We start from the raw sequence: 20124 nt of genomic DNA on the forward strand, positions 1-20124 counted from the left end.
CCTACCCAGGTTTGATGGGGAGATTGTGTATACAAGCAAGACATTACCAACCTAAACTCAGGCTCTGTGTCAGGACACTGTACTTGGGATCCAGGCCTCATAACTGCACACAGCGTTAGAATTCTGAGAGTCTTGACTTTTAAATGACCAAGATGTTTTGTTGGGGTGGTAGTAATAGTTTCAAAACATTTTCTGTATTGGGCTTAAAAGACGGCTCAGTGGGTAAAGCTCTTGCTAGGTAAGGGGAGTTCAAATCCCAAGAGCCCATGTAGAGTCCAGTCCTAGTTCTCCTATAACAAGGTGAGAGGTGGAGACTGGAGGACCCAGAAGCTTGCAGGCAAACAAGCCTGGCATACACATGGCCAGACAACAAAAAGACCTGTCTCAAACAAGCTGGAAGGAGACAGACACCCTAATCCTTCCCAAACAGTTCCATCAATTGGAGACCCAAGTATTCAAATAGATGAGTCTGTGGGAGCCATTTTCATTCAGACCACCACAGTAAATAAGCATTTTGTAAGTATATATTTATTAAACAAAGTGGGGTTCTGTCATGATATTTTGTTGAAGTATACCATGTATGTAGTTTGATATTCACACTCTTATCCTCTCTTGTCACCTCTTTTCTCTCCTGCTTGTCCTTTTCCTCTTCCCAAATAGTCTCTCTTTTACTTTGATGTCACATATATTAGCAGTTTAGGTTCTACATATAAAAGCATAGGATATTTTTCTCTCTGAGTTTGGCTTAACATGATGATCTCCAGTTCCATCCACTTTTCTGTAGAGGAATCATTTCATTGTTCTCTATGACCGGATGTGTGTTGAAGTTGTTCACTTGTTGACACTTCTGCCAGCTTTGCCATAGTTTTCCTTGGGAACCATTTATTCCAGAGCCGTTAGTATTCCTTAACTGCACTGTATGTAGTTTTTTCAGATATCGTACTTGCTTTCTTTAGAACTTAGCATTACCAATAAGATAAAAGTTACTGAAACATCTTAATGTTATTTGAACATTTTCTACTATTTTATACATGGAGAAGTTATTTTACTTACTGATTTTTAAAAATAATTTTTCTATTTTCCTTTCTCATTATTATTTGTTTTCTCTGTGTGTTGGGGGGGGGAATGCATGTGGGCATGCGTGTGCCACAGTGCATGTTTGAAGGTCAGAAAACAACTCGTGGCATTCATGTCTCCTTATACCATGTGGATCATAAGAATCAAACAGGTTATTTAGCCTGGCAGTAGCCACCTTTACCCACTGATCCATCCTTTCCATCCTTTCAGCCATATGTACTAAGTTTTAAAAATTTTAATCTTTTGTCTAAAAAGGTTTCATGTTTCCATTTTATATTGGTGCCTTATTCTAAATAAAAATTACATTTTATATTGTTCTGTAATGCCATATTTTCTTTTTTATAAACACTTCATTTCTGAGTCTCCTCTCACCCCATTCCCTCTAGCTCTAACGTGCAGAAAAGGGCAGAGAGCAGGATGTGATTCATAAGTATTCAGTGGAGTCCATAAGTGATGGATTTTTCCCATGCTCTTTACAACTTGACAGATATGATTGTTTTTGAGTGCGGCAGATTTTTATTGATATTCATTTGTATTACCGGTGCCTTATTACAAATGTCCGGAACAGACTAGGCAAATCTTTGTTACCTGAACTTACATACAAATGAATAAAGCAGGTAAGATTAAAAATGTCAGAAGTAATTCTTGCTGTTGCATAGCAGCACACAGACTATCAGGTAGTCTGATGATAAGGGAGGAAAGTCTGAGGTAGTGTGCTTAGGAAAGGAACCTTCTCTTCAGTCCTGTCAGCTTAAATGAGAAGAAAAAACCAGGATGAAGAGCATTCCAGACTAAGACCTAATGTGCTGTTCCTGAAATGGAAACACTTGACTTGTTGGAAGAACAGCAAAAGGAGCCACGAGGCCCGCTCTCAAGAACCTTCGAGTGATTAGACATTCAAAAAAGGTTACTTTGTTTTGGAAAATTGGTTAGTGATAGTGTAACAATGCTAAAAAAAAGTCCATTAAAGGACCACTAAGTGCTTCTTTTTACCAGGATGTTTTAAGAAGCTGTTTATTACACTTAACATGTCCAAGTGAGTGGATATTGATAGTAGTTCTGAACTTGGTGAGCCAGCTGTTCCTTTCAGTCCTCGGGTAGTAACTGCAGCTTTGTTAGCTTTGTGCAGGGTGGTCTGAAGGAAGGCGTAGAGATACGCTTTTCTGGTCAGTCAGAACCAAGATGTGATGATGCTGAAGACAAAATGTGAAACTTAAAAATAGGCAGTTCTTTTATATATGTAAAAGGTAGGAACTGTCTGAACAACCTTATTTACAGATAAAGAACTGTAGAAAGGTCCTGTTGCCGTTGAGAAAGTAAGATCACTGTGATACTATTCTCTAGCTGTAAAACCCACAGAACACCTCAGACTGTTTGCTCTAGATATTATCAGAGTGCAGGATAATTGTACCACCAACAAAAGCCCAATGACATCAGTGAGAAAAAGGTCTCTAAAGTCTAAGTCTTTCTTCAACTGTTTCTTATTAAACTGAAATTTGGGCTGTCTTGTTACTAAAATTGTCTGTTTTGGGCTATCAAGATGGTGTATGGGTATAGGCACTCACCATCGAATCTTAACAGTCTTAGTTGCAGACCTAGGACCCACATGCTAGAAGGAGAAAACCACTCATAAAAGTTGCCCTCAGATCTCCACAAAATTTATATTTTTGAGCAGCCAAAAACCATTTTCCCTTTGAGTGTGAGTGGACTAATTAGTAGTTGTTAGTGACCGTTAACACAGAAAGCTCTACCTGGAGAGATGGTTTAATCGGTGCAGTGCTTGCTACACAAGTGGAAGGACCCGAGTTTGGACCCTTAGCACCCATGTAAAAATCCTGGTGTAGTGGCATGCACCTGTGATCCCTGATTTGGGGACACAGGCAGGCAGGATACTGGGGCTCACCAGCCAGCCAATCTAGCCAAATGTCAGAGTTCCAGGCTCAGTGAGACACTGTCTCCAAAGAAAGGGCAGAGAGTGATTGTAGAAGGCACTTGATGTCAACCTCTGGCCTCTGCTTCTAAATGTACTTGCATGCACATAGGGACACAGACTTACTCTTTTTCTCTCTCAATTATATGCAAAATAGTACCATAAAATATATATCTAAATTGTTCCCTGAAACTTACTTTCATTTTCAGAATGAAATGAAATTTCTGAAGCTACAGCTAACCCCCTCATCCAACACACACACACACACACACACACACACACACACACACACGAGAGAGAGAGAGAGAGAGAGAGAGAGAGAGAGAGAGAGAGAGAGAGAGAGAGAGAGAGAGAGAGGGAGAGAGGGAGAGAGGGAGAGAGGGAACGAGAACATGCACACGAGCCAGACCTGGTGGTTGAGGCCTCTGATTCCAACTACTTGGGAAACTGGGCAAAAGAATCCATCACAAATTCAAGTCCTGGATACATCACTACTGAGCAAGTTCAAGGCAAGCCTGGGTAACTTAGTGACATCTTCAGTATGGATGTTGAGGGTGTTTGAATGCTAGAAGTATCAAGGAAAGCTTCATTAGTGGGCAGCTTGGCATAGCATAGCACTTAGGATTTGATCACTGGAGTGATTGCAGTTTATAGGAACAGTTTAAAGAAGCTAAACATAAAAGAAGGAGAGCTATAAAGCATTGGCTACTAAGAAATAAAGCTAAGTCTAAATATAAGAACAGATACACGGAGCTGTTTCTTCACTTAGTTCTGAGATGGAATGCCAACAGAAGAGGTAGCACCTCATGTCCCCAGGCCTTGGGTGTAGCTTTCTTGGAAAGGGCTCAGCCTCTGTTCACTGAATGTTCAGATAATTTATAGTGTATTCCTGGATGAACTTGCAGGATGTTTGCTGTCTAGAGTGTCTGGGAAGGACATTTGTGGGAGGTATCTCATTTGGAAGCCTTGTACTGCACAGCCATTTGAGAGTAGCTTGGATGAGCCACTGGCCACCAAGTCCTCATGCTCACTGTGTAGAAGCATTCCAAATGGATGCAAGCCAAGACCTGCAGGGTCTTCAGGCCACTCTACCTGCAGGTTTTCACTTACTATTACTCTTTGCTGATCTGATTGATTTATGTGTTAATTTGTTACTTTGTTTACACAGTTGATAGGCTAAGGAGTCTTTATTTCCTGTGAGTCAATTTATGTGGAGTATAAACATTTATTCAGACTCTATTTCATGCTGTCTTTAACAACCATTTTTAATAGAGCTTTTAGCCAATCCCAATGGGGCCATGCTATGTACAAGTTTAAAAAAAAAAAAAAAAAAACCCGTGCCAGCAGAATGGTTCAGTGGTTAAAGGTACTTGCCAAGGAAGCCTGGTTGACCAGCATTCAGTCCTTGGACTCCGTATGAGGGTGGTAGAAAAATGACTTCACAAAGTTGTCCTCTCGTCTCCACATGTGCACCATAGTGTTGATGACAACCCACAAAGGATGTGCATATGCACTCACACATACAAACAAATAAAACAGTGTTTTGTTTTCTTTAAACACACATACTTATCTGTGCCCTACTGAAGAAGAATGGAATGCCTTTAGGAGGATCTTGTGAGCTCTTTGGAGTCTGATGTTTGCTTCAGGGCAATGAGAAATGTGGTAGATAAACATGACTCAAAGCCTACATTTAGTGCTGATTCGTGTGTGCATGCATGTCTGTATGTCTGCATGTGCCATAGCACACAACTTAACAGGTGTTGGTTCTCTTTCCGCCATGTGGGTGTAGCATTAAAACTCAGGTTGCCAAGTTCATTGGCAAGTGTCTTCACCCACTGAGTCTTGTTGCCTGTCCTGTCCTAGTTTTAATTACTAACTTTGGTAGCTGAGCGCGTCCCTTTGCCTGGGTTTGAAGTTGTTTTGCCTATTCTGTTCTCATGAAGTGTTTTTCAAAATCATCCTTACTCTCCTCATGTTCTTATTGTAATAATTAGTCTCCGAAGCAGAGAGGAAGAGAGAATTTCTAAACCTGGGGCCGTCTCAACTCCTGTAAAACATGTAGATGATCATACACCCAAAGCAGTGGAAGAAGTTACAGTTGAAAAAAGTGAGAAGCAAACACCCGCTCTCCCAGGTAAGCATAACCAAAAATGCCGTGCTGTCAGACAGCATTTGCGGAAGGTTTGAAAGATGCGATTATTGTTACAATGGGAATTTCTCTGTCTATACATCTCAGCTTTTTTCTGATTAGGGTAAGAATTAGTATAGATAGTAACCTTCATGAATGTTTTTATTTTCTAAATATATATTACTCATGTGTAACAGCTGCTTGCAGTGAGTAAGGATATTTTTCCACACTGCTCATTAAATGTTACAAAGCTGAGGGGTGACAGAGGACTTGCCATGCTGTCACTTGGCTTTGAATTCATCACACAGTACTGCAGGGATGTTGTGGGGGAATATTGAATTGCCTTCAATAATTTAAAAACAAAGTTATTTCAACTATTAAAACTGTTTGCGCTGGGCAGTGGTGGCGCATGCCTTTAATCCCAGCACTGGGGAGGCAGAGGCAGGCGAATCTCTGTGAGTTCGAGGCCAGCCTGGTCTACAGAGCGAGATCCAGGAAAGGCGCAAAGCTACACAGAGAAACCCTGCCTTGAAAAACAAAACAAAACAAAACAAAACAAACAAACAAACAAACAAATATCTGGGGCTGGAGAGATGGCTCAGCAGTTAAGAGCACTGACTGCTCTTCCAGAGGACCTGAGTTCAATTCCCAGCAACCACATGGTGGCTCACAACACCTGTAATAAGATCAGGTGCCCTCTTCTGGCCTGCAGGGACACATGCAGGCAGAACACTGTATAAATAATAAATAAATAAATCTTTAAAAGAAAAAAAAAACTGTTTGCTTCTCTTGTGTCTCTGTCTTGCTCTAGTTGGCTAGTGGCAGGAATGTGGCTATTAGAAAAGAAGTTTTTGCATGATGTTAAGAATGGTGGTGCAGAGAAATGTATGGACACTTTATTATCTTTCTGTTAACTCTGCTTCCTGCTGGTATCTCATGATGCTTAAGTCCTGCACAATTTAAAATTTCTTTCTCTTAGAACCAAAGCCCACGTATGCCCACGTTGGACAACCAGATGTAGATTTACCTGTCAGCCCTTCTGATGGTGTTCTGCCTAATTCAACTCATGAAGATGGGATCCTTCGGTAATGCAATTTTCAAGCCACCCTGTCCTTTATGTTTATTAGACATTTCTCAGCATGAGAATTGAAAGTCATGTTTGTATAGCATTGTGTAGTGCTTGGAGTACTATAGCTAACAGCAAAGCAATGCTTTTTAATTACCACCTTCTCTTACCTAGTTTTTAGATCAGTAATTAAAGTGTAAAGATTGTTTCTACTAAGATAGCAGAATGTCCACAAGCTTTCTCTACCCTAACACTCTTAAAAGATAACACTTGTTAATCAGCACTGACATTGTGGGCTAATATCTGTTTTTGTGAACCTCCTGTGGTGTGACATGCTTATGTACAGAGTCCCTGGCCACAGTGCCAATAGCACATCTTCAGTTTTATCAGGCAAGGTATCTTAGTGTGCTGCCTGGAGGAAATAATTTCTGGTTGAGAAAGCTGTTCCAGAATTAGTTTTCGAGTCCATACCATTATTTATTACTGTGTAGGTAGACTTAATAGAAATTTTGTAAGCAGATTTTAAGCCTTCATAGTCTTTAAATTTGTTCCTTCTGTCATAAAAAGGACATGATGTGTGAATATTTGAAAATAAGCACATTTACTAAGGTGCAGTAGACTTAAGAACTCTCCCCACCCTCAGTATTTTCTGTACAAAAAAATAATGTATGAGTTGTTATGTCCCTCAGTACCCAGGCAAAAGCAGATAGCTTCAGAAATAGGTGAGTATCAGTAATAAGTATAGTAATGGAAAAGCCTAGTCGCTTTGTTCATTCTTGGGATTGCTTGAAATTGTAGAAGATAACAAAGAACTTCATCTCTGGAAAGGCCTGCAGAGGGACACCAGAGAGGACTCCAGGATATCCACAGTAGTAGTAGCTGAGCCCTGAAAGTCTTTCACTCAAATATAGTTAGTGGATTTGAGGGAAAAGAAATAGGTAGACTTTGTTACTGCACATAGTTGATGTAATGCAGAAAGGACAGAGTATAAAACTTGCCATTTTCCTCAAGCTATCGTCTGGCATTGCTTTTCAAAAGCCAGATTTTTATCTGAGTGCAGATCATTCAGCCACATCAACTTTATGAAACATTCTGAACTAGTCAGGATTAGAGGAGGGTTTCCAAGGACCTAGAATTTTCAAGAAAATATTTAAAAGATCTGTGTATTCGTTCTTTTGGGCAAGGAATGTGTGAGATACCTTTGACTTGTTAGAAAGTAGGACACCAACACAACCAAAGGACTCAGACCATCTACAAACATAGCTGATAAATACTTTCAGGGACAGATGGCCAAGGGTGCTAGGAGTCCTAACTGAGTGTGACCTGTCTAACTTATATGTCTAGCTGGTTCGTTCCAGGTTACAAACAAAACAAAACAAACAAAACTCAGATAGCCAGGCATAGTAGTGCACACCTTTAATCCCAGAGCTTGGGAGACAGAGGCAGGTGGATCCTCTGTGATTTGGAGGTCAATCTGGTTTACAGAGCAAGTTCCAAGACAGCCAGGGCTACATAGTGAGACTTTGTTTGTTTGTTTGTTTGTTTGAAAGAAAAAAGGGAAGAAAGAAAAAAAGATCAATGGAGAATATTTTACAAATTACAAAAGCTATTGTAATTTTTAACTAGTCGGTTCAAAAGTAGAATTCACTCTTGACTCATTTATTCATGTATATGACTGTATTTTATGTTAGATTTTAAGAATTTGATAATTGGTTAATAAATGAAAAGGAAAGAGACCTTTCTGTACTTTATATTCAGAATAGTGAGAGTGAAGTTATAGTTGTTGAGGAATGTAGAGATGACAACGAGAACTTAGACAGCAGTGTAGCGCACTTTCCCCTTTTCGGCTGGCTATTCTTTAAGTTGTGCTTAAGTGTTTGCTCCCTGCTTGCATAATAGAGGGATGTGCATGCATTGTTCCTTCATTTCTTTCCAGGGAAATAAGGGACACAGATGGATGTAGGTCTGTTGAAAAATGCTGAATAATCTAATTTTCTTACTCAGAGTTAAAAAGAGCTGCAGATTAAGGGAACTACAAAGAGCCCACCAATGACCAAACTTAAATCCACTGTCTATTGGTTGTAGAGATTATAACAGACCCTGCTTGTACACTTTCTCATATTAAGAAAAGACGCAAAGCTACACAGAGAAACCCTGTCTCGAAAAACCAAAAAAAAAAAAAAAAAAAAAATTACTGAACTTTATGCATCAGTTTCTTTTACTTAGATTAAATGAGACTTTCATTTATCTAGTGGGATTGGTGTAGAAAAGTAGTTTTTGTTTTTTAGTTATTGGGAATTTGCCATATATATCTATCTTCTCAAGAATAGGGAAAACATTGTTTATAAGGACAATTAAAAAGCAGTCATATTTTTTTTGTCAAATTTAGATATTTCAAAATTTATTTTCTAATAAGAAATTAGAAAGTCTATTAAATCTGGTTTTGGATTCTAATACTAGGTTTTATCCAGTAAATGAGTGCTATGTAGGAGGCTTTAGAAATGATGGTCCTTTATTCCGTTCTGAATGTAGTTGTTGCTGTAGCAGCCTGCTGTGACTTTTAACTGTTTGAAATGAAATATCTGTTTTAACAGGCCCAGCATGAAACTGGTAAAATTCAGAAAAGGAGATAGTGTGGGTTTGCGACTAGCTGGTGGAAATGATGTCGGAATATTTGTAGCTGGCGTTCTAGAAGATAGCCCTGCAGCCAAAGAAGGCTTAGAGGAAGGTGATCAAATTCTGAGGGTATGTCAGTATATCATCTTATGTGGATTCGAAAGTCTTAGATCATCAGATGCCAGGCATAACAGACCGACGGTTGTGATTCGATTATAATTTATGTACATTCTCTTGAACCACCTAAGTTTCCCATTAAGAATGATTAGCTCTAGCTTGCGTTAGACTGGTCGCTTGCCGTTCTGCCTTTGCTCTTGTTTGCTGCTTCATTATGTTGTTAGTGGTGTTTTATTGAAGTCACTGGTATTCATAGAACCTATAAGGAAACTAAGTTTTAGATCCCTCTACTGTCTACCAAACAGTCTTTTAAAAGTTCAGTTAAACGTTTAGACTGGCAAGACTGCCAGAGACCACAACTTTCGAGCCAGCTATTTGGGGTATTATTTTCTCATGGGAGTGAGTAGTCTTCATTGTAGTCCTGGCCTCTTGGACCTTCCTTATTTCAGATCCTGGCTCACATTCAGGAGGATGGGATATCTGTTGGGAAATCTGTAAATGGCTTGGCTTTCAACCTTCAAACCCACACAGAAGAAGATCATTGGCAAAAGCCAGGAGGGCTTGGGCTAGATGTAATCTCTAATGGTGCTTTTCTCCTCTTCTCTCCCTTTCCTTTCCTTGGCTGTGTTGTCTAGTAGTGATGCTGTCTTCATCTGTCTCTCACTTCTCTTTTAGAGTATCCAAATGTTTGTATGTACTTGATCTGGTTGGTAAACTATGTCCTAGCTTTTAGACCGGCACATCAGTCTATCCAGTGTGAGTTGTGCAGTTACTCTTTCCCTATCTCCTCTCTTTGGTGCCTCCATTCTGGGCTCTCTGCTTTCAGCCTTCCTCCTCCTCCCTGTGCTGAACTGAGTTTCCCATCTGCTCTACAACCTTTTGGTTTGTTGCCTCTTCTCTTCCTCCCTTTGGTACTCTGGTTCTTCAGTGTCTGGTTTCCCTTTTGCTGTTGACTAGTTCACGGGATGGTTGAGTTCCTTCCTTCCTTTTTTTTTTTTTTTTTTTTTTTTTTTAAATCACCGTGGCCCTGCAGTCTGGCTTTAGCCACTACCGAATCTGAGTTTTCACAGCCATCCCTGACCAGTGTCAACTTGGCCTCACATTTTCTATCATTTCTTAGCAGCATTTGCCTGTCAATCCTCAAAAGCTTTCTCCCTGAGATTCTGTCACATGACCAATGCTCCTGCTGCCTTGACTCCTGTAATTTGGGGACTATATCAGTGTCCCCTGTACCTCAGTTGCTAGTCTTTATCTCAACTGAGCAGCCCACAGCCAGAATCTTTTCACCTGGGGCAGTTTCCTGTGCTTGTGACCTATCCCTGTGGCCACATTCATCTAGTCCTCCTTTCCCTTCAGATTTAAGCATGTCAAAGTCATGGCATCATCTCTGTCTTAGCAGTTTCTCTCTGACATTGTATTAGGTTCTTTCTGATAATATCCCCCTTGTCCTCAATGCACCCATGGCACATTTGAACACAATATGATAATGCTGATAATATTTGAAATTCTAGCACTTAATTTTTTACTATCATGATTTTGAGGTAATCAGGGAATACATCATTTAAAATCAACTTCGTAATAGTTCACTGGGTTTTACATGAAAGTAGTGCGTTTTGATTACTTGCCTTTTGGCCCTTTTCTTTTTGTTGTTGTTATTAATGGAGAAAAAAATGGCAAAAGGTAGTAGTAGAAATTTCCTGCCTGTTTGTAATCCCGCATAGTTACTGGTCAAAACTGGATAGATTTCATTTCAGCTTCATTTGGACTTAGGAATTTACTCATCTAAGTGACTGACTTGAGACATAGAGCCTCCACTACAAAGTTGCTGTTACGGGGCACTGTAATGCATATACTGTCTTTCTGATTGTTTTTTGGGTATATCATTTCCTTTTCAGCAATTAGTAAAAAAGGCTATATGGCACCTATGTAGAATGAATATAGAATTTTAAACCTAGAGATTTCACAGTGGTAAATACACATTGTCGTTTTCGCTCTAAATCGGTTAGATTTGTAACAGATTATCATTAGTGTCAGGTTATATTGAAACTACTCTGGATTTACATTTTTACTCACCTTTTTTATTACTTCATATTTGCTTATTTTAAATTAGAGAATATTATACTCTCCAAAGTTAAAAATTAAAACTTCCCTATTAAATGTATAGTACTGTCAAGTTAGACTTTGAAAATACTTCTTTTCTGAGTAAATAAATACATTTATATTTCTAAAAACAGCTAGCACAAATTTGTAAAATTTTATTTTGATAGGTGAACAATGTAGATTTCACAAATATCATAAGAGAAGAAGCTGTCCTTTTCCTCCTCGACCTCCCTAAAGGTGAAGAAGTGACCATATTGGCACAGAAGAAGAAGGATGGTGAGATATTGTCTGAAATGGAGAAATTAACCTGTAGGGGTTGGAGGCCTTTCAGAGGGATTGGTTCAATTGGTTAAAGTAAATAAGGACCGGTTGTGGCCGCACATTGATAATCCCAGCGCTCAGGAGCCTGGCACAAGAGGATCACGAGTTCAAAGCCTGGCATGATGACTTAGGCATTTTATCTCAGAACTTGATCAGAAGAGGTAGGTGGAAGGCCAGCCTGGTCTACATAGTGAGTTCCAGGACAGCCATGGCTACATGCTGAGACCTTACCTCAAAACAAACAAGACAAACCATTAAAAAATGTAGTTCAAGCCGGGCGGTGGTGGCGCACGCCTTTAATCCCAGCACTCGGGAGGCAGAGCCAGGCGGATCTCTGTGAGTTCGAGGCCAGCCTGGACTACCAAGTGAGTTCCAGGAAAGGCGCAAAGCTACACAGAGAAACCCTGTCTCGAAAAACCAAAAAAAAAAAAAAAAAATGTAGTTCAAAATAAATCATTCCTAGTAATGGTTGAGTTTGTTGATCTCAGATAGTTAATTTTGAGGTTCTACAGTCCTACACTATGCTCATTAACAGAGCGAAATATGTAGGATTTATTTATGCCATTATGATTTAAGTCAAATGCCAGCCAATCCCTTATAAGTCATAGAAAAATACTTGTTTTATTAGTTATTGGAATTATAGGAAAGTGTATGTGGATAGCATCTTAAGTTTTGTACTGGTGTTTTCTAAGCAATATGTAGAATTGTTAATATTATTTTAAAGAATATGTAACTTTCCAATATTTTTTACCGAAAATTGAGTTTTTTTTGTTTTTTTTGTTTTTGTTTGTTTGTTTGTTTTTAGCTTTGGCACTATTGACATTTTGGGCCAAATACTCCTTCCTTTTCTAGGGGACACTCTGTTTGTTGTTCCATGTTTCAGAATATGTCTTGTATCCACACAGTTGATGAGAAGCTGTAGTACATTCTCCTCCCTGCTCCAACACACTTCATTTTTGGTTTGTTCTGATGTTCTGTTGGTTTTTGAAGTAGGGTGTTTCTTGTGGCCCAGTTAGCCTGGAGTTTACTGTGTTGAAGGGGTTGATCTTGAACACTTGATCCTCCTGCCTGCCTCCCTGAGTGTAGGGTTATAGGAATGAACCACCACAGCCTAGCATGCTCAGTTGGAACAATCCAAGTTTCCTGGAAGAGTTGGGGAACAAAATTGCTCTTTGGAGCATTTGCAGATCAATTAGATGCTGTAACAGGAAGCAGAAATGGAACAAATTCATCTTTTTCTGCATCATTTCGTTATGTGCAGAATGGAGGTACCATTGTATGAGGTAATGTGGAAGAACAATGAGATGAAATAATTCCAGACAGTGAGAATTGATTGTTGATTGGGTATTATTGTATGTTGATGTGGGCATTAGCAGGAGCATCTTCACATAATATCTTCTCTGCAAATTAATTTTTTAATCCAAGTAAGTATTGATTAATGTGTTTCTTTTGATTCCTTAGTTTATCGTCGCATTGTAGAATCGGATGTAGGAGATTCATTCTATATTAGAACTCATTTTGAATATGAAAAGGAGTCTCCTTATGGACTTAGTTTCAACAAAGGAGAGGTGTTCCGTGTCGTGGATACCTTGTACAATGGAAAGCTGGGCTCTTGGCTAGCCATTCGAATTGGCAAAAATCATAAGGAGGTGGAACGAGGCATTATCCCCAATAAGAACAGGTACGGACACTTGGAAACTCCTTATAATGTGAATTACATAAGTGACGAGAGACGGTTTCAGTCTCATTGAGGAATTTGGGGATACAGATTTGTATTTTTCACTGTGTTCACTCAGTATACTCATAACTGACTTAATCGGTTTATACAAACTATTTTATTAAGACTGTAGAGATGTAAATTGCATGTGAATTTTGATGTTCCATTTCATTTCATTGTGTTATTTTTTTCCCTGTTGCCTTTTAAATTCTCTTTCTTTTAAATGTTTCTTTTGTCTTCATTAGAGCTGAGCAGTTAGCCAGTGTCCAGTACACACTTCCAAAGACGGCGGGCGGAGACAGAGCTGACTTCTGGAGATTTCGAGGTCTTCGCAGCTCCAAGAGAAACCTTCGAAAAAGTAGAGAGGACTTGTCAGCTCAGCCAGTTCAAACCAAGTTCCCGGCATATGAAAGGGTTGTTCTTCGAGAAGGTACTTTATTCCTGTGCTGTGGTGTCTGTCTTTTCATGGCAGTATGTTTCAGAAAATGGAAATTACGAACTGTGCCATCATCTTCTGTTTTTATTTTTCCTCCTAATTTCTCTCCAGCTGGATTCCTGAGACCTGTAACCATCTTTGGACCAATAGCTGATGTTGCCAGAGAAAAGTTGGCCAGAGAAGAACCAGATATTTATCAGATTGCAAGTGAGTAGACTGAGGCTCAGCATTGACCTTCAGTAGGCTGCAGGATATTTCTTTTGTTTGTCTTAATTCCTCCAAAGGGAACGTCTGACCAGTCTCATAAAAACAGAACTTTGTGAGAAATGCACTTTATGGCGTTCTTTTAATCCGGAGGAAAGCAGAACGATTGTTCTTTGTTCCACCAGCTCCCTGTACTAAGAAGGACCACTGTTTTTGAGACTGTTGCTTCCTTCCTGTGGAAACTGCCTAGGCCCATGATCTCGTTGAACCTTCACAGAAATGCTGTGAGCTAAGAATCTAAATACCTATTTTTTAAGTTGAGCGGCCTGGTGAGCCTTAGAGTGGTTGTGCTAAGGATTGCTACATGTCTGTTAAGTTTAAATTTTCCTTTTGATGATCACCGATGAATGGCAGAGCATGGCCTTTATCTCAACCCTTTCTGACGGATTCGGGTGATTTTCAGTCACGGTACTACAGAACTGTGTGGACGGGATGAGTTGTGCCCGTGCTGGTAGGGATCCTGTTGCAGCCTTCCCAGTGAGGACAGTGAACGTGGAGGCAGCAGTGCTGTGTGCTAGTGCATGCTGCTTCGTTTTCTGAGCGGTCTGCTGGTTGAAATAAGCAAACTTGGTCATGACCATTTGGCTTCCTTTAAATTACATGTGAAAACTTGAACTGCAGTTTTCTCATATTTTCAGTCTTTGGGAAAGTTAAAAAAATATTTTGACATGTATTATCACCACCCCCAATTTCACCTCGTTATAATTTCTTCTAGTCTTTATATTTACAAAGTTTGATTTTGTGATATTTTAAAGATTTCCTTTTCTCCTTCTTAATAAATAATAGAATATTTTCCTTTTATTGTTCTTGCACCTTATGACTTGACTACTTTTTCTTATGTGTAGTTTCTGCCTTGTTTCTCACTGATTTATCTCTGCAGGAGTATGATGGATTTTCTATAGGAAGGATGAAACCATAGGATATGAACATTGTGCCTGTAGATTATGGGTACTACTGCTTTCCAGAGGATTGTGTCCACAGTCTTTGGTTATGAGACTCTCACTAATATTTTGAAGTTGACAATATTAGAGAATTAACACATTACCTTTTCCATACTGCTTTTAATTGGTTTTAATGAAATTTAATGCAGGTATATGTTTCCTAAAATTCAAACAAGTCGTAACAAAAATTTGAGCAGATTAAAAAAATATTTTCCCACTCCCTTTTTTTCAGAAGTTTTTTGGTTATTGTATAGCAGAAAGTATTTCATCTGAAGAACCAAGTTTGTGGTTTCCAGTTGAGGGAATGCAGGTGTGAAGGGTTCCAAAACTCAGCTCCAGGGGACAGTCCACTCAGATGACACCACAGACACACTTGAGAGCTCACATAGCCCACTTAGAAATACTCTTGAATTAAGGGCTCGAAGTGTTTTCTTCAACCAAAAGTCTCAGCTGATTGCTCTTCTTCATCCACGTCTGCTATTTTTTTGTGTTACCCTGTCCCCGTGAAGCTTGTCTTCTTGATAGTCTCCTTCTGTGACATTGCTTGTTTCTCAGAGCCTGTTGCCCCTTCAGACCTCTGCCTTTCTGATCTGAAACTCCAGAGCCGCCTCCTTCCTGTCAGGTTTCCCTTTGTGGCCAGTCACACGCGTCGCTGTTCTCGTTAGTGAAGTCAAGTGTACTTCTGCTGTGCTGGTGGTTCGGAAATTGGTTCCCAGCGGCAATAGACATATTATGAGGTAGTAGAGAAGGTTGTCAGGATGATGCCTAGGCTGCCTGACAGCTTCATTCCCAGCTCCTCATGGCCTCGATGCTTACAGCTCTGTTACTCTAAGTAAGGTGTCTGACTGGGAATCTCCAGGCCATTTGCTGCAGCGTTGTCGCTGATCCCAGCCCACCAGGGCTGACTGGTGCTGCACAGCAGCTTCCTCATGTCAGCGTGCCGCACAAATGAGACCAAATGTTCTGTGTCACTGTAGAGGATGGCGGGAAACTAAGCCTCGTACCAAAAAAAAAAAAACATCGTTAAGCTCGGTAATTTTTAGGACCTATTTTCTTTTCCAGAATATTAATGGGGTTGAAGAAAAAGTAAGCATTTTAAAACTCAGATTTAAAAAAATGCTTACATATTTTGTTTGTAGCAGATAAGAATTTATTATAATTATACTTTTCTGGATATAAAAGCAAAGTCATCAGTATAGTTTTTAAAATCTTATCTCATATTAGGTATTTATTACATTTGATAATTTTTCCTCACCCATTGGTAGTTAAATAACGTTTTATTCATGTTCTACTTATTTATTGTTTAGCTTATGATTTTGATATGTTATCCTATATTTTTTTGTGTAACTTTTTTAAGTACCACATCAGAATATTTATCTTGATTACTAAAGTTCTTGGAGGATGCTTCCTCCATTTTACTCCCAAAGCAAGTGCCTTACCTGCCTTCAATTAATCCTGGTTCTGTTGGGAACCATTGTCTGACCTAGTATAGCCAGGTCTTTAGGGGTCAGGGGTCAGGGAGGACATGCTACCTTTTTAGCAGTTTCCATCCTTTGTGGTGGAAATATTTTTGCTTTTTTCAATAGATGAACAGGGGCTTTCCCTGATGACTTGCTACTGACCTCTAGTGGATAGAATCCATACTGCTAAACATGGCCTGGGTACTGCCCAGCCCCACAGCCTGCTGTACTCCAGCATGTCTGTAGTGCCCAGTATTTGACAAGGTCTGACCTAACCAATGGAAATATGTTTTGTTTTTGTCCTGTCTTCATAAATAGAGAGTGAGCCACGAGATGCTGGGACTGACCATCGTAGCTCCGGCATTATTCGCCTTCATACAATAAAGCAAATCATAGATCAAGTAAGTTATTACAAGTTAACCTGTTCTTTATAAACAGTGAAGCTTATGTTTTTGATCAGATTAAATATGTAACAAAGGGGAATTTTCTGAACATTATTTCTGGTGTAGCCTGAGAAAATTAAGCCCTTACTGTACAAAAGCATTAATAATCCTTTCAAGAAGATAGTTCTGATCAACATGAGTAGAGCCTTCATTTCTATAAAAATGGTGCTGTTTGCATGTACCTGGCAGTCCGTTATAGCAGTGCCATTCAGAACGTATGTGTATGCAAGGAGATGCCAGGAACATTAAGTTGCTTTGACTTTCACAGACTGAGCACAGGTAATTGTTAGCTTACAAGTGGTGTGGCTGAGTCTTAAAAAGAGCTGATGAAATATGTTTTTAAATAATTTATTTATTTTTTATTTTATGTGCGTTGGTCCCCTGGAACTGGAGTTACAGAGAGTTGTGAGCTACCATATGGGTACTGGGAATTGAACCCGGGTCCTTTGGAAGAGCAGTCAGTGCTCTTAACCGCTAAGCCTTCTCTCCAGCCCCCGAAAAGTTGTTTTTTTTTTTTTTTTAAATTGGGCTGGAAATGACTGAATAACCTTTGATGACAAATTTTTTATTAAGTGGCTCCTGAGACAAAGCAATCACAAGATTTGACTAATACTGAAGTATAACGGAGCCTGTGATTTTTCCAGAAGAGAATGATTTTTAATGATGTTTTGTATCTTTGTATGTATTTTCCTTCCATCTCTAGGACAAACATGCTTTATTAGATGTAACACCAAATGCAGTTGATCGTCTTAATTATGCCCAGTGGTATCCAATTGTGGTGTTCCTTAACCCTGACTCTAAGCAAGGCGTGAAAACAATGAGGATGAGGTTATGTCCAGAGTCGAGGAAAAGTGCCAGGAAACTATATGAACGATCTCATAAACTTCGTAAAAATAATCACCATCTTTTTACAAGTGAGTATATTCAGTAGTGTAGAAGCAAAATGTTATGTTATTCAAATGCTGAAGCTTTTATCATCTCTGCTTAGAGAGCTTGTTATTGTTGATTGAAAAGCTAAAAGTGTTTGGTTGAAAGGAAAAGTGTAATGAATGCCTGGATAGAAATTTGCGATAGTTTTGTATTCCTCAGACTGATGATAGACAGGGTTGGATGATTTCTCTTCACTTGTGGCAATGTTCTAACCATAAAACCACATTGTTGTTCATTTTCAGCTACAATTAACTTAAATTCAATGAACGATGGTTGGTACGGTGCCCTGAAAGAAGCCATTCAGCAGCAACAGAACCAGCTGGTGTGGGTGTCTGAGGGGAAGGTATGGAGCCGCCTCCTACTTTTTACACTCTTTAAACTACACAACTAATAGAAATGCCTTTGAGTTACCATTCTTTTCTTACTAGAGAAATATTTTTAAGTAATTTTGGAAAAGCTAGCCTTTATAATGCTTTTTGCCATTTGTATGTAGCAGGAATAAAACTGAAAGCTTGTTATATTTCCTACTCAACCAAATTACGAATCTAATGGGATTCTCTGTTAAAGAATTCTCAGATTACACTAAAAACAATTTGACTCTGTCCCTATCTGACTGGGGAGCTACAGCTTTGAACTTGTCCTCAGTTTCCTCCCCTGAAGGTGAAGAAGGGATTTATGGCCTGAGTGAGAAGGGGTTTCTGTAAAGACAGGTAGTGTGTGGGAAGCACTGCCCCCCATGGCTGTCAGGAGTGTTGCAGGAGCCACCAGCCCACTAAAGCTCTAGGAACCATTGAAAGTAAACACTGTGCTCACATATTTTACCATAGGAATTCTTTCCACCTCTCCCAGTGGCACCTTTAGCATCCTTACAACCAACTGGAAAACAATAAACAAACTAGTGATCTTTTTCTGGCTTTGAATTTTGGTTTTACATATACCCAATGGCTTGTTAAAGTAGCTGCTTTCTGTTGTTAGCCTGGTGTATAGCAGTCTTTGATGGGAAAGATCTGTTTGTTTGGAGAGACAGTTGTTTCCTCAAGGTACACTGTAAAGGCATCTTTGTTTTTAAAGTCTTCTACCTTCATCAGATCCATGTGGTTGTTAGGGAATATTGAGAATCTCTCTGGGTTTTTGGCTTGTTTTCAGTTAAGTTTTTATATTGCCTTGTTGGTTTGAGTTCCATGTTTTGCCCCTGCATGGCCCCTCCCTCCCTTCCTCTGCCTGGCTACTGTGCAGATGCTCTGGCCATGCATGTTGCATGCTTATGGAGTCCCTATTTGGAAACATGTGACCTCTACAAGAAAAACTGCTAAATGTTTACAGCTAGAGGTAACATGACTGTTCTCAACTATAATAAAGCATCAGAATCATAATTATTCTCATTGTGCACCAGCTTGGGAGATGGACTGTGCAGATGACATAATAGGCCACACTGACTCACATGTCAGCTTGGACACTGATAGGAAAATCCAAGTGGAAAAGCTCACTACACCAGTTTACAGCGACACACCAAGGTTTATTACTTCATGGCATTTGATGGAAGGATTGAGTCTTCTTTATGCTAAGCATCTGCAACTACACAGTTCTCCTAGGACCCTTTGCCAACTAGAATGCTGATGTCTTTCACTCTTGAGTTAAATTCTTAAAATTAGTTTATAAATTTATTCTCCAAATGTACAGAGTTATACATACCTTCCTGTGAGTTTATTTTTTTTTTAATCTACAAATCTTAATTTTCAGTTGTTTCTTTTTGTAATACTTTTGTATACGTAACTTGGTTTTGTTTTAAAATAAAGGACTACCCCAACTTTTTATATAAGAAAAACTATTACATTTAATATTGCCTAGTTTGATGCATTTTGTAAATCAGAGAAGTTATTACAACTTAAATCAGACTTGGTTTCTCTTCCTACCCCTTCCATCCAAATATGTTTTATCAGAATGACAGATTATTAAAGAAAATAAATTTTTCATTTTCACCAACTTTCCTGAATTAACCATTTTGACTTAATTGCCACAGAAGTACTTTTTTTCATGATCTGGCACACTCTTGTTTTCCCTGTGAAATCAAGAAACATCATCCTGAGATTTTCTTAATATTAAGATACAACATTTCCTACTTCAAAGCAGCCCATGGCTCTTGCTCACTTCTGTATTTCAAGAAGCTAGATAGATTGATGGATTCTGTGATTCTTCTGCAAGCTTTAAATCCTTCCCAGCAAGTTCAAGATTGGAGTAGATGGCAAGAACACTTCTCTTCAGCAGTAGCCATTATAGATGTTAGAGATCAGTGGGCGAGAGTCTCCTGTAATGAAGCACAGCTCTGGGGTTTTCTGCCCCTAGCCTGGCAGAGCCTCCCCTCATCTGACCAGAAAGGCAGTGTTTGAGATCAGCCTCTCCCCGAAGCAAGTGAGGGCTGAAAAGCACTGTTGAGGAGATCTGGCTCCCAAGACCACGATCTTGGCACAGCCGGTCACAGAGCTGCACCACACCTGATAGTTGTTACTAGTGCGTCTGCCTAGAGGAGGAATCTCAGCATTGCTCACATAGTAGTCCATGCTGTAATGGAAGAAATCCT

General features: G+C 39.4%; 1 protein-coding gene across 10 annotated transcripts in view; it reads left to right on the forward strand.

The window, feature by feature from the left end:
- Window positions 1–20124, forward strand: part of Tjp1 (tight junction protein 1) — an 82607-nt gene that overhangs the window by 43039 nt on the left and 19444 nt on the right. For all 10 annotated transcript variants that reach the window (XM_059273311.1, XM_059273301.1, XM_059273327.1 and 7 more), the window contains exons 9-18: window positions 5002–5141; window positions 6115–6220; window positions 8796–8946; window positions 11202–11310; window positions 12817–13036; window positions 13318–13502; window positions 13620–13715; window positions 16492–16574; window positions 17320–17530; window positions 17789–17889. In XM_059273311.1, coding sequence (XP_059129294.1) covers window positions 5002–5141; window positions 6115–6220; window positions 8796–8946; window positions 11202–11310; window positions 12817–13036; window positions 13318–13502; window positions 13620–13715; window positions 16492–16574; window positions 17320–17530; window positions 17789–17889 — 1402 coding nt within the window. The remainder of the gene's footprint in view (window positions 1–5001; window positions 5142–6114; window positions 6221–8795; window positions 8947–11201; window positions 11311–12816; window positions 13037–13317; window positions 13503–13619; window positions 13716–16491; window positions 16575–17319; window positions 17531–17788; window positions 17890–20124) is intronic.

Source organism: Peromyscus eremicus, chromosome 1 (genome assembly GCF_949786415.1).
Source record: "Peromyscus eremicus chromosome 1, PerEre_H2_v1, whole genome shotgun sequence".
NCBI lineage: Eukaryota > Metazoa > Chordata > Mammalia > Rodentia > Cricetidae > Peromyscus > Peromyscus eremicus.